Raw genomic sequence first — 14554 nt, 5'->3', positions numbered from 1 at the left:
CTGGGAAGAGAGACAAATGAAGGATGAAACGGCAAGGACACACACAGAGGGTGAGGACATGGGCACAAGCAAAGGGTGCAGGGTAATGCCAGTAAGAGAAAATGTGTTTACAGCTGCCAGAGAGCAGGGATAAAGGGCCAATCTCATGGAGAAAGGTCACACAGTCCAAGCAAAGAGGACGTTTGAGTGGAGTCTGACCGCTGGAGGTGAAAGAGGTTTTGTGCAGAAAAAAATATGACTTTTGAATTGATTGCATTGAGAAAACCTTGTGGCAACAAGCAGCTTCTGAAAGGTTTACTATCATTTTTAAAAGGGAAAACTGCATGGCTATCGATTTGATAACCAATTTAATTTAATAACCATAGAGAAGTCAAAGTGTGGCAATAAACGTGCAGCGTTCTGGTAAACACATTTGTGTTTGCTTATATTTTTAACTTGGCACTTGCTTTAAAGGCATATACATACAAACTTGAAAGAGTAACATGAATAATAGATCAAACGCTTTCTGTTTTAACCAATATGCCCTAGATTACAACTATAGACAGGGAGAGCAGGAAAGATTACGTGGGAACTGATGTTTGTGCCAGTGTTTAAAGCAACAGCTCACTCATAAATAAGTCACAATTTATTCACTGTTATGGTTTTTCTCTATGACTTTTGTAAGAACCCAAAATGAGATATTTAGCAGAATGTCTATGCTGTTCTTTTCCATACAATGAAAGTGAATGGGGACTTGGGCTGTCAAGACCCAAAAATGACAAAAAGCACCATAAAATTTCCTATTTTTATGATGCTTTTTCTGAGCTGTGGTCAATTTATGTTTCAATGTATGGAAATCAGCGACCAGGCATTCTGCTAAATACCTATTTATGTTCCACAGAAGAAAAACTACGATATGGGTTTGGAATGTCATGAGAGTGAGACATTTTTTGAATTTTTATTTTTGACCTTTCGATGTCACTGAAGTAATGTGTAACCATGTCCAAAAATGTTTATTATGCTACACTGTGTTTTCCTCACAGAGAAGATGATTTCTAGGGCTGTCTGAAATAAAGCTATTAGTCTGCACAAAACCATTGATCAGAAACGGAAAGGGTCATTTAATCCTCTGTGTACTATTGGCAGTGTTATTTATAGGCTGAAGCAAAACGATTCACTCGCAGATATTAAAAACTCATCACGTGCCCCAGATTAGACTACAGAAGCAATCCTTTCTAAAGGGCATTCGAAGGCAGCGTGTGAATTTAATGTCAGAGTGTGTTTTTCCATTGATCTGTACAGTTGTAGATGTGCACCAGATGTGGCGGCACAGGATTTATAGACGCCAGGAACGTGTGCCATTCAGAATTGAAAACCGTTTGCAAAAAACAACGTATAATATAATATAATATAATATAATATAATATAATATAATATAATATAATATAATATAATATAATATAATATAAAGCCAAAAAATATATAATTGGATTTAAATAGGCAAATACTTAAGAGTCTATGATTGGATCATTATTGCAGTGATTATTATAAAGATTATTATTAAGTTTCTAGCATGTTATATGTTTGGCAACAGTTCTTCTAACCCTAACTGATGGAGTGTGAAGCTTTTAATTTTTTAAACAACCATGTAGGAAGACACATCATGTCCATATTTCAGGATGACAATAGGCTTGTGAAAGAAGAATTTATAGTCTTTTTTTATGAAAGATATTATGAAAGAATGTTTGTGAGGAGGTATGAAGAATCATTTTCACACATGAATTGGCACCTCTGAGTCCAGACCTTAAATTCATTAAAAGTCTTCCATCAAGAGGTGCATCAATTTTTGGTCAAGCTCTTGTATTGACAATGCAAGAGTCCAGCACTCTGTAAAGTCTCCTCCAGCACATCCCAAAGACTTTCAATGAATTTAAGTTCTGGACTCAGAGGTGCTAATTCACGTGTGAAAATGATTCTTCATGCTCCTCCCAGCCATTCTTTCACAGTTTGAGCCTGATGAATCTTGACATTGTCATGCTGGAATATGGTCATGATGTGTCTTTCTTTTCCTACATGATTGTTTAAGAAATGAAAAGCTTCACACTCCATCAATTAGGGTTAGAAGAACTGTTGCCAAACATATAAAATGCCTGAAACATAATAATCACTGCAATAATGATCCAATCTTAAGCATTTGCCTATTTATATCCAGACAGAAACCTTTTTTTGGCCGAGTAATGTAATTTGATTTTTTTTTTTAATGCAGCATTGGCGAGCATAAAAGACTCATATATTCAGAATTTTGCTCAAACCTAAAAGGCAACACACAAAGAAAAAGAACGAGAGAGAGTGAAAAAAAAAACAGCCAGAGGCACTCCGTTTCCAGCCCGCTTTCTAAACAAGAGCCCGAAAACAGCGGGGAGTACTAGTCTACGGTCTAACTTACTCAAAGTCACTCTTCTCTTCCCTCCCCGCAGCCGCGCACAGTCACACGACTGTCAGTACGGTAGCGCGGATCGATAACAGAGCATCTCTCACCGTGTGAATGCACCCCGGGGAGCTCTCCATCCTGAGTCTTCCTATCTCTCTCTTTCCCAGGCCAAAAAGCAAATGGATCATTTGATGGTCCCCTCCATAAGCTGCCAGCAAGAGGTAATGACAGAGCCATTGGCACCTGCCGGTGACCTACAGAGGAGCGTCCCAGTGGGGCTCAATCATTAGCCGGCTCTTCACCCGAGGACATGCAGGAGAGCCAAAACGCCACACCACGGGTTTGCCAGTTTATATAATTACTGAGAAAAGAGTGCTAGAATGGACAGATGCTGAGCCAGACAGACTGATGGAGATAAAATAGCAGAAAATAGCAGACACACGGTGTCAATGAAAGCAGGGTGAGGTGGAGGATAAATGGATGATGACAAAACTCTTACTGAGAGTTAATTTAATGTCTGTCACTTTGCTGTACTGTCCAATTAGGGTCCAGTCGCAGGTTTACTGAGAGTATTTACTGGCCGTGAAAGTTTCTTAGGGAGCATGAAATTGTGTTTTGCATTATTTTGATTAAAGAATATATTTCTGTTCCTTTGATAACAAAACTTTTCTTGTAAACTACTATTCAAACGTTTTGGATCAGTAAGATTTTTAGATAACATGAACTAACAATGAACAACATTTCCACAGCATTTATTAATCTTAATGTTAAATCTCGACATTTACGAATATATTTTTAAGATCAGAAATGATCTGTTAACATTAGTTATTGGACTGTGAATTAACATGAACATTTTAGAATTTATATTTCTTAACAAATGAGACCTTATTGTAAAATGTTACCTTTTAAAAAAAAAAAAAAAAATATTCAGCAAGGATGCATTAAATTGTTCAAAACTGACATTAAAAGATATTTACATTGTTACAAAGGATTTCCATTTTAAACATTTCATTAAATAATCTTGAATAATTATTTTAAAAATATGAAACAGCACAACTGTTTCCATCTTTAATAATAATAAATAATGTTTTTGAGTAGCAAATAAGAATATCAGAAGAATCGTGTATCAATGGAGTAATGATGCTGAAAATTCAGCTTTGCATCAAAGGAATAAATTACATTTTTCAAAATGTATTAAAAACAGAAAACAGCACTTTTAAATTGTAATAAATTCTCAAAATATTTTTCCCTAATAATTTTGATACTAATATTTTCATTTTTGGTGGCTTCATGCAAGAAATATTCCATATTTGTGTCACTATCTAGTTAAACTTCTGATATTTTGTTTTTTAATTTGGTGAAAGTTGTGTATTAGACAGTAGTAGTAGTAGTTTTACAGACAAGACTTAAGCCTAGTCCCAGACTAAAATGCATGTTTGAGCTGTTTTAACTGAATTAAACTTGCACTAACATATCTTAAAATACTGTATGTTTTGTCTCAAGATGCACATCAGTAATGCTTTCCCCCCCCCCCCCCAATTAAACAATTCCCCATCATAAGTACACATTGATGGCCTAAGACACGAAACGAGCGGTTTGTGTGAGAAAACGAACAGTATTTATATCGTTTTTACATCTTATAACACACCCACGTCCAAGTGATCTGAGGGCGCGAGCGCATCCTGGTGTGTGTCGTGTGCGCAGACTGGTGCATAGATATATATACACTAGATGTCGCCTTGGCTACGGCAGTTCATTGGAACGAATGTCTTTAATGCGAAATCTAGTGTATATATATCTATGCACCAGTCTGCGTACACGTCACACACCAGGAAGCGCCCGCGCCCTCAGATCACTTGGACGTGGGTGTGTTATAAGAGGTAAAAACGATATAAATACTAGGGCTGTCACTTTACGTTCGAAAATCGATTGCACAATCGATCGGACCAACCAACGCAAGTTTCGAAAACGAAAATAGGGAATCGATTTTAACGGTCTTTTCTTGGAGCGCGTCCAGCTCGTCATGTTATGCCCGCAGCGAACGCGCGTCATTTGCAACTGCAGGCTCTGACAAACACGCATAACAGCAAATGATCCTTCTGCATAATGTGTCTCTTTTTACTACAAAACTGTGAATTTTCCCGGTATTCAGACAGTCTCATGCATTCAGATACAGATTCGGGCTACGGTCTACAATCGCCTACGTAGGCGAAATTTGTTTGACATTTCTAATCGTAAACACAGCCATGTTGAAGAATGAGGTAATGTTTTTCATATATGCTGCTATGGCTAGTCATTGTGCGCGAAACTTCACGCCAATAAATCATCAGAAATATTGCTGACTTGTGCACGTCAGGCGCGGCGCGCCCTCTTTACGTTCGTCCTAATGCCTGTTAGTTGTCCGTGGATTTGCCCATATATGGCGTTTTATTTTTCAATTTTCGATTTTACAATCGATTTAATGAACACTTATGTCTCAAAAATCGAACAGGATTTTTTCACAAAAGTGACAGCCCTAATAAATACTGTTCGTTTTCTCACACAAACCGCTCGTTTCGTGTCTTAGGCCATCAATGTGTACTTACGATGGGGAATTGTTTAATTTGGACGATGGGGAATTGTTTTAATTTGGACTCTGTGCATGCTCTTTGAGACAGTGACCATAGACCTGCATGATATGACTGACAGACAAGAACGGTTTGACCTAAAAATATCAAAATTGAAACTACTGCGGAAAAAAAATACACCTACATCTTGGATGCCCTTCAGGTAAGCTAAAACATACCAAAATTTAATTTCAAAGTGAACTATCCCTTTAAATGTCCTAATTGAACTAAGGCCTAATCCTGGCTTAATCTAAGCCCTGTCTGTGAAACCAGGTCTTAATGTCATGAATTTAGTCAACAGGTGCATAAAAAGACACTAAAAGACACATAACAACACAAGGTCTAAACCTGAGGCGTGAATCAGAAAGAATAGGACAGTCCATTTCCTGCATAATTAAATTCCGACTGGACCACTTTTCACCGGAAACATAATCCAGTTGACACTCAACTGATCCGAGTCCAGTCTCGGGGCCTGAACTGGGACAGGGCCAGGCTCTGCATCTGGTTCTTATCGTTCGGAGCCTGACCCAAGGAGACAACAGGAACAAAGCAACCAGAAAAGCAGCCTTTGCCCAGTGAGTGGCACCTACCTGCCATCAATCAAGCCTCTGCCAGCGTGTCACACAACATAATGCACAGCAGAAGCGGAAGAGCCTGTAACGGCTTTGTACACTGATAGATTGGAGATTAATCTCAGCTAGATGTTCAGCAACTGGATCTATAAGTCCTGCAGGGATGACGTATTTTTGTAGGCCAAAAACGGCCGGCACCTCCGGTTACATCGTCTCAAAGTCAATTGGTTAAATGCCTGAAATAATACCTGATTACCGCAATTCCGGATGACATAATTAAATAATTGTACACAAAATATTTATTTGAGTTTTAATATTTTATTAGCTCACAAAACGCTATACATCCACGAAGAAAACAACGTTACTAGTGACCGTAAAGCGAAAGACTTCAGTTACCCGGATGAGCCGGTGTTATCAGTTTTTACTGGTTGTTATCGGGAAATAACACGTTGCTGGATGGCGCGATTGACCAATCAGAATCAAGTATTCCACAGAGCTGTGTAATAACAAAGATTATTAAATGCATTGCTTACTGTTAGTTAATGTAACTATTAGAACCTTATTTTAAAGTGTCACCAATTTTTGTCATTGACCCAATGGCCTAGGTGATGGAAAGTAGCAGAGCAAGTTATTACATTTTGATGCAACATTACAATGAAATATATTTTTTTCTTTAGAACAACATGCACAGATGAATTGTTCTCAATAATATCAGGAATGTGTGTTAAAGTAAATTCAGCTTGTTGACTTTAATGGGAATGTACAACATATAACTGGGTGAAGAGTCCAACCGTTCCCGCCGGATCGGCTTCAATTTGTTTAAAATTAAAGCTCTGTGTTTAAACCTCATGGGTGTGAAACACCAAATTGGAATGGCGTTATTAAAAACATACGCTGTTGAAAAGCTTCAAATGGCTTGAAAGTCACAGCTGTTCCTGTGGCTTTAACATTGACACGCCATCCATAAAAAGGGTGAATATTAAATCCATCTTGACAGTGCATAAAGGCTTCATAATACCTCAGCGCCTCGTTCAGGCTAATGAAGTAAACAAACCAGATAATGTGTCTGCTCACCTTCAGCTTGGAGTTATGAGTGACAGCAGGTGTTTTGTCCTCTTTTGGGGGCATGTGCAGCTCCCATTTCCCAAACTCCTTTTTAGTGTAGGGATGCGAAAAATTATTCCAGTCATCTATTAAATAGAAAGAGTTACAGTTAAAAACTTCCCCTGTTCGATATATAATATTATCTAACTAGATTTTGACATTTTATGATGAAAAGGTGAGTAGTTCTAGTCTGTGCAAAACTTTGTGCTGCGTTTGGTAAGATGTTACAAGTGATTTTTAGTGTCGCTCTGATATTGCTACGGTGAATCATTGCTAGGGAAAGGAAAAAAGACCAAAAAAGTTTGACTAATCAATTGGTTTGTCATTCTCATTGAGTTTTTGAGCTTCTAACTTAAAAATAACCATTGAAACGCCCAACGACATGGGATTCTATAAAGTTGGGCCAGATTGATTCCAGTTAATTCTAACTTCAGTGACTAGTCTAATTTGACGCCATTTACAAAATGGTGGCAACTAAGAGAGGGTTGAATTGGTTGTCATTGTGCAAACTGAGATGACTTTGTTGTTGTTGCAAACATGTCTAATAACTAAAGTACAATCTATCTATAAACTACAGAAACGTCTGTCTGTCTGCATGTCTGTCTGTCTGTCTGTCTGTCTGTTATTCGCATATCTCTCGAACCGTTAGTCCGATGGATTTCAAACTCAACAGATGTCTCGCTACGGGGACGAGTAAGTGCAGTGCCAAGTTTGGCGTTGTTTGGATTAGAAATGCAAAAGATATCGGTAAATATATCAGTAAAAGAAGCACTTAGAAGGTTGGGGTTTAAAAATAAACATTCTGACATTAGAGGGTTGTATCGGTCAAAGAAGCCCCAAGAAAGATGTGGTTTAAAAATAAACATTCTGACATAAAAACTCTGTCAGCTACACTGTTTACTTCTGAATATTATAGTTTGGTTCCAAAACATGATAAATCCATTTTGATTAATTTGAGTAAAAATGTGTTTTCTTTACCAAGAAAGTGGCAAGATGAAAACCACTATTTTCTGTTTCAAACTTTCACATAGCATCTTTAGGTTATAACAACATAACAAATTAAAATCCAGATTTTGATTTTCAAAGATTTATTATAAAAACTGACACTTTTTTTTCAAAAATTTTTCTCGGAGTTCACTGTGTGCTTTCTACCATGCTCAAATAAAAATGTCACTGAACTTTTGCTGTGTAATTGTAACAATGAGCACTCAAACACACCAAACCAACAATTACTAAAAACACACTCAAAAACTGATTTTGCATGGGCATTTTGCACTAGTTAAATTAATTTAGCAATTTAGATAATCTAGTCAACTTCTGTTCATTTCATCGTCTGCCTAGCATAGGTTTAAACGCTTATAAAAATACAATTTCTTTATACAGAAATTATAAGGTGGATAAATGTAAATGGTTTAACATTGTATTATGTTTAATTTTAATGTAAAACTGTAAAATGTATGGTTTATGCAAGTAAAAACGACAAATTACCATATAATTAACAATAAAGAAAAGATCACGATTATATTTTATATAAGCTTTGTTTCTTTTCTTTACTTATCATTAATGTATACTGTCCATTTTGTGTTACACTTTCATAAACATTTAAAAAAAAAAAAGGTTATATTAGGGTTAGGGGCTCTTTCAAACCCTAACCCTAGTATGAACAATAGTAATAATGATCTATTTGCTGTATAATTTATCGTATATTCTCAACAACAACTAAAAATCATTTGTTTATTCACAAAAGCAATGTAAGTTCTGCCATATGATCAACAACTACATAATTTGGCCTGCAGTCTGTAAAGTCTGGCTCATTACCACTTTAAGAAAAAACTTGCACTTCCTAATGACTAGAAAAGACAAGCAAATGCCTTGAAATACTGCATTAATGCACTTTCTTGGTGAGAAATCATTATGCCAGACTTCTGACAACAAAAGATTTCAAAAGAAAGGCCCTTAGTGACTGACTGACTGACTGCATTTGGTCTTGTAGGCAATTCAGATAACCTTGAGGGGATTTTTCTTTTTGTCTTAACCTGAACACAATGTTCTTTCATCTAGTTTAAGATGAAAAAAAATTATCTGTCAAACTGAACAAACAAATTGACACAAGGTATAGATGACTAGGCAGACTAACGCTTGTATGATTTATGAATTCTGCAGTGGAACAAAATATCAGTACGATAACAAAACTTTCTGAATTATGAATTGTGACAAAGCTGAAAAGTTTTTGGCAAAAGCTTTAAACGCTCCAATATTTGCACAACACAAAACCTGAAAATAAATTTAAATTAAATATTTGACCTTATTTACATAAAACTGTTGCATTTCAAGCATAGTTAAATGTATTTTAAGTATAGTTAAGTTTATATATATATATATATATATACAGTGGTTAAATTGGGCCGGGGCTCTCCGGGGCTCAGCCCCGGTGTTGTGCCGAATTTTGACTCCTGCCAAATTATTACCCCCCTCGTTGAAGTCAGTACCTGATTGCCTAATCCTAACCCCACCCCTAATTCTAACCCTTCCCCCACAACTAATCCTAAACCTACCAATACTAGGGGGGTAATAATTTGGCAGGAGTCAAAATTCGGCACGACACCGGCACATAAGCCTGCTCGTTTGCAGTCAGTTGCCTACTGGAAATTATGTCACATAAAATTTTATGAAAGTGATGCTTTTGAAAACATATTTCTGATTATAAATGAAAGATTTTGAAATGGCATGTCTATTTTGTCTCGGCGGAGCTGAGATGAGAACAATCGGGACACGGCCGTATTCTTGTTCAGCTGCTTAATCTCGTTGTCAGTCGACCATGATCGCGCACCGCTCGCGCTGCCATGCGCATCTAGGCTATTACTCAGAACTCCGACACGGATAAATGTACGCAGCAATAATGAATGTTCCTGGGAGATCCGTAGTAGCGCGGGATGTGGAAGCGCGCAAAAGTTCCAGAACCTTCGATCTACTGCCTTGAAAAAAAAAAAAAAAACCCAAGCTGCTGGCCGCCGCTGCAGCAACAGATCAATTTAGTCAAGTTTGTTGGTTGTACAAAAAGTGCCCTGGCCTTGAATGACATTTAAGGTAAGGAAAAAATGCTTGGCACATTGTATGGGTCACTATCATAACAAGGTAATACAATGTGTAATCAAGCGTTTTATATTTAATATGAGGGAAATAGGCTACACATGCCGTGGACGTGACACAAACAATCTTTAACTTTTAGGTGGCAAAATACTTTTTTGTAATTCTGTGAATTACACTGCAAACCAAAGTAATACTACCCACCGGATGAAGAAGGGTTGTTTCTCCACAGAACATAACATATTCATTTTATTTTATTTTTCATGTTCGCATTTATGAGGAAAAAACAATGTTACGGACGGGACCGCTCTGAAAGTGGCACTAAACGACTGTTTAAAACTTTCACTGAGACCTCAAACAGAAAGCACAAAGCCTTTCTTTAAAATGAATTTCGTTTTGTATTAATTGTATCTTAATTTTAATCAATGTTTCATCAACCAATTGCCTGGATGATTTAATAAATAAGAAGTAAATATAGTAGGCCTATATAGACAATAGATAATCACGACACAGACGCGCCGGCGAGTGAACTGGACTCTCTTCTCATAAATGAACCGAAACTCAGCGTATAAGGGAGCCTACTTGCCTGACAGACCTGATAAATATATCTATAAGCTTGGAAGGTCTTCTTTTAAACAGAACAATTCAAAACGAAAGAAAACAGACCGCTGCTTGAGTAGCCTAATCCGTATGAAATGTGCATTTCTCTCTGGCGCGTTCACTACTGCGAAGATTGCGAGGATAGCATCGTCAACTTCATCTATGCAGGGCACTGACACAGAAAACACTTGTTTATTAATAAACAATTAAATTGTCTCCTTGCTATATTTTACATATTCATAATCATTACTTTTGCCGGTTCTTTGTGACAGCTTTTAGTTGCTTTATTGACAGCGCCACCCTTACATGAACGTGTCACCACCGCGTCAGCACCGAAAACAGGACATTTTTTTCAATCCCTGTTTTGGCAGGGGAAAAACTGATCAGAAAATGTAACGAAACGTTGTAGAAATGTAGTGGAGTAGAAAGTATAATAATTGCTGCAAAATGTAACGAAGTAAAAGTCAAAAGTATGCACTATTGATTCTACTTAAGTAAAGTAGGACTACAGAAACAAAGTATTTGTACTTCGTTACATTCCACCACTGCTGATTAACAGTAGGCTAATGTCCTAATACCTGTTGATACTACAACAATGCAAATATGCTCTTAACCTTGCAGTTTTTCACATATCATGTAAGACTCAATTTCTCCATTTCTTTGCACAAAACTCTCCAGAAAATGCCATTTGATAGTTTATTTTTCAAAAAAAATTATATATATATATATAGTTAAATTTATATTTTACCTTATTATTTACATACTATATAAAACTGAGCATTGTATTTTAAGAGTATAGTACCATATTTAATATTTAAGCCTTTAAAATAATCATTATTGATATGCAAAGTCATACACTTGTATATTATGTTTTAAATTGACTAAATATACAAAATCAGAAAATAAATATTTTACCTTTTTTACACAAAAACATGTTGTAATTTAAGCCAGTACAGTATAGCTTACTATTGTAAGCAATTCAATTAATCACTATTGATGTGCAGAGTCATATACACGTGATTTTAGAATGAGAAAAGACGTACTGAAGTCTCCAGTGAGGAACAGAGCCTCGGCGGCCGGGGCCCACTCCTTAAAGAAGAGGCTGTTGTCTGGCATCCGCTGTACTCCGAAACTGTTATAGCTGCTTGTGAACTGATCAAAGCCACCTTCGGACTCCTCAAGAAGTGCGAGCTGCTTCTCAAACAGCCCATACCTTCCAAAACAAAGCAGAGGAAAACTTCTTAACAAACACGGACAGAAAAATACAGAATCAATCTGCTATATCTCACACAAGTTCCACAACACTAAACCTTTAACATGCTATAGTAAATATATCATACCATAAAGATGCTAGGGGTGAAATACAAAACCAGTAGAATCCTAATACACAAGAAAACCAACGAAAAGAAATGTGAAAGGCCGTTAACCAAATTATTTTGCATTCAAGAGCTTAAACTGAATTATTTAAAAAGTTAATATTTTATACTATTATATACGCCTCCTATTGAACATCCCCTTGGCAGAAGAACCACATTTACCCACAGGATCGCCTTTGAAATTTCAAAGTTGAGTTTGCATTTGAAAACAGTCGCCCACTCATGTATATTGATGGAGAATGCCATTGACCTGGCATCTTTGACACACTACATTACATTACCCGGAGACACTAAACACCTAGGCACGCATCCTGTTCTTTGACTTCACTTCTGTTTTCAATATCATCCACCTTCTTAAACAGAAATATGGGCATCAAGCCAGTCGAAAGCTGCTGCCTGTTCGATTTTTTACAAGGCAGATGAAGTTCACCTCCCACCTTCTGGCCATCAACAAAGGTGTACCACAAGGCTCTGTACTCCCCCCACTTCACTTTTTCCTTGTTCACAAATATGCTAGCTTCACATGAATGCAAAGAAGCACCGGCTGTATGATGGTACAATAGTATATACATATAATGGTACAAATGTGCCAATTTTGCAATCCATGGTAGATATTTCAGATGTTTTTATTATTATTTTTTAACTCAGGTGTTTTACTATTTGAGGAAGTTGCTTTTGCACTGGTGCCAAACTTATCAATTTATTATGTAATATAAATCTTTTGATTTGCATCCATAAAGTAGGCTATAATCTAATGATCTAGCAGTACCTTCCATTTGTAAAGCATTGTGGTTAATTTGGGTTACTAAAAATGGGCATTGCCACATGACTATAATTATAACGTATAGACTATAATGTATACACACACTACCGCTTTTTTTTTATGTTTTTATTTAGCAAGGATGCATTAAATTGGTTAAAAGTGACAGAAAAGACATTAATAATGATGCAAAAGATTTGTATTTTAAATAAATGCTGTTCTTTCGAAATTTCTGTTAATCAGAGAATTCTGAATATGATATATCACGGTTTCCACAAAAATATTAAGCAGCACAACTGTTTTTAACATTGATAAAAAAAATCTTGAGCAGTAAATCAGCATATTACAGTGATTTCTGAAGGATCGTGTGACACTGAAGACAGGAGGAATGATGCTGAAAATTCAGTGTTGCATCACAAAAATAAATGACATTTTAATTTGCATCCTTGGTGATACTTCTTTCAAAAATCTTACCGACCGCAAACCTTTGAACGAGGTAGTGTATGGATACTGTGATATAAAATTAAATTGCTCATACTGTGTTAAAAGATTTATCTAACTCTTCAGCACAGCCCCTGAAAATAAAGCACAATATCAGCTAGAAGGGTATAAATCAATCACCCTATGTGCTAACAATAAGCTTTTATTTTTTAATCAAAAAAGTTAACTTTTTCTTTAATCCCAGATCTCAAACTCTCCGGCCAACAAATTGCAATAACAGGCAACTTACAATTCCTAGGCACCCCTATCTGTTGCTCTTTAAAATGCCAAATAAACATAGACCATCTCATCAGAAAGACATGTTAGACATGATCTTCCTCAGACAAATCAAGGAAGTTTGGGGTCAGTCAACACCTCCTTGTTCAATTCTGCACAGCTATTACATTGTGAAAGTGAGTGTGAGTGTGAGTGTGAAGCACAGACAAGCTAACAATGAAAAACCTGGGACACATTGTTGAGATACCAACTGCTGTCAAGTTACCAACTGCCCTCTTCCACAACTACTTCATTAAAAACAAATTATTGAAAAGTATCATGAAAATAATCTTTATTAAATCATGTCACAGCAATGCAGCAAAAATACAGGCTTATTTTTTATTCATCGATTTTACTTTTAATTTTGTGGTGAAATGTTTTTGTAAGATTTAACTGTTCAATCTATATTTTGTATATAGAATTGAGTTATATAGAAAAGCTAAATTAAAACCATTTACCCAACCCTGGTCATTAAAGATTCTATTCTATATTGTGTAAAAGGGCGCATCATAATATGTGAAAACATGAGCTGAAAACGGCTGCCCATTCAACAGCACAAAGGCAAAAGTCTGCCTAACTAAACATCATTTAAGGTATTTCAGAGCTTAAAAGAAACAAGCTCATGAGTTTTTACTCAAGTTTATTTCCATACAACCAATATTTCTGTTCCACAGCTCTACATTAAAAGTGACTTAACATCTGCTTTTGAAACGTAGACGCTCACAACACATTGGAGAACACATTATGGCAAATTCTCGCTCTTCAAAACAATCAATAGCATTTAAGATCCCCTTTGCCACCTGCTGCTTATTAGATTCCCTGGTTGGATGAAGTCGCTACAAGAATTAAATGCAGAATCTAAACAGCTAAGCTTCTCAGCGGTCTCGTCTGTCTAATGCCTATGGCATTCACACACAGGGCGATTTTCTGCGATAAAACAACTGGAAGTCATTCGTTTTCAATGAGAGTTGCCGATTTACAGCATGACCAACATTTATGCAAGAAACTTTCTGCAAATGAGCACCAACTACCAATATAGCCAAATATAGCTGGATGCTGGGATGCACGATATTGAAAAGAATAAACATATAAACTGATTTTTGATAAATATATATTTCTGATATATATTTAATATATATTTATAATATATAAAATATATATAATATATAAAAAATATTATATTATATATATATATATTAATATAAATATTCTGGAGTGAGAAGGTTGAGTTTGTCTACGCTCTGAGGACTATTTTTAATGGCAAAATCCTTTATGGACTGAAC

General features: G+C 36.2%; 1 protein-coding gene across 1 annotated transcript in view; it reads right to left on the bottom strand.

Moving 5' to 3' along the window:
- Positions 1-14554, bottom strand: part of gbe1b (glucan (1,4-alpha-), branching enzyme 1b) — a 149185-nt gene that overhangs the window by 109692 nt on the left and 24939 nt on the right. The window contains exons 2-3 of the mRNA XM_079885382.1: positions 11423-11592; positions 6663-6778 (exon numbers count right to left, since the gene is read on the bottom strand). Coding sequence (XP_079741508.1) covers positions 6663-6778; positions 11423-11592 — 286 coding nt within the window. The remainder of the gene's footprint in view (positions 1-6662; positions 6779-11422; positions 11593-14554) is intronic.

Source organism: Squalius cephalus (assembly GCF_949319135.1).
Source record: "Squalius cephalus genome assembly, chromosome: 11".
NCBI classification, from domain to species: Eukaryota; Metazoa; Chordata; class Actinopteri; order Cypriniformes; family Leuciscidae; genus Squalius; species Squalius cephalus.
Note: the sequence above shows the minus strand (reverse complement) of the source record. Positions and strands in the feature narration are given on the sequence as shown.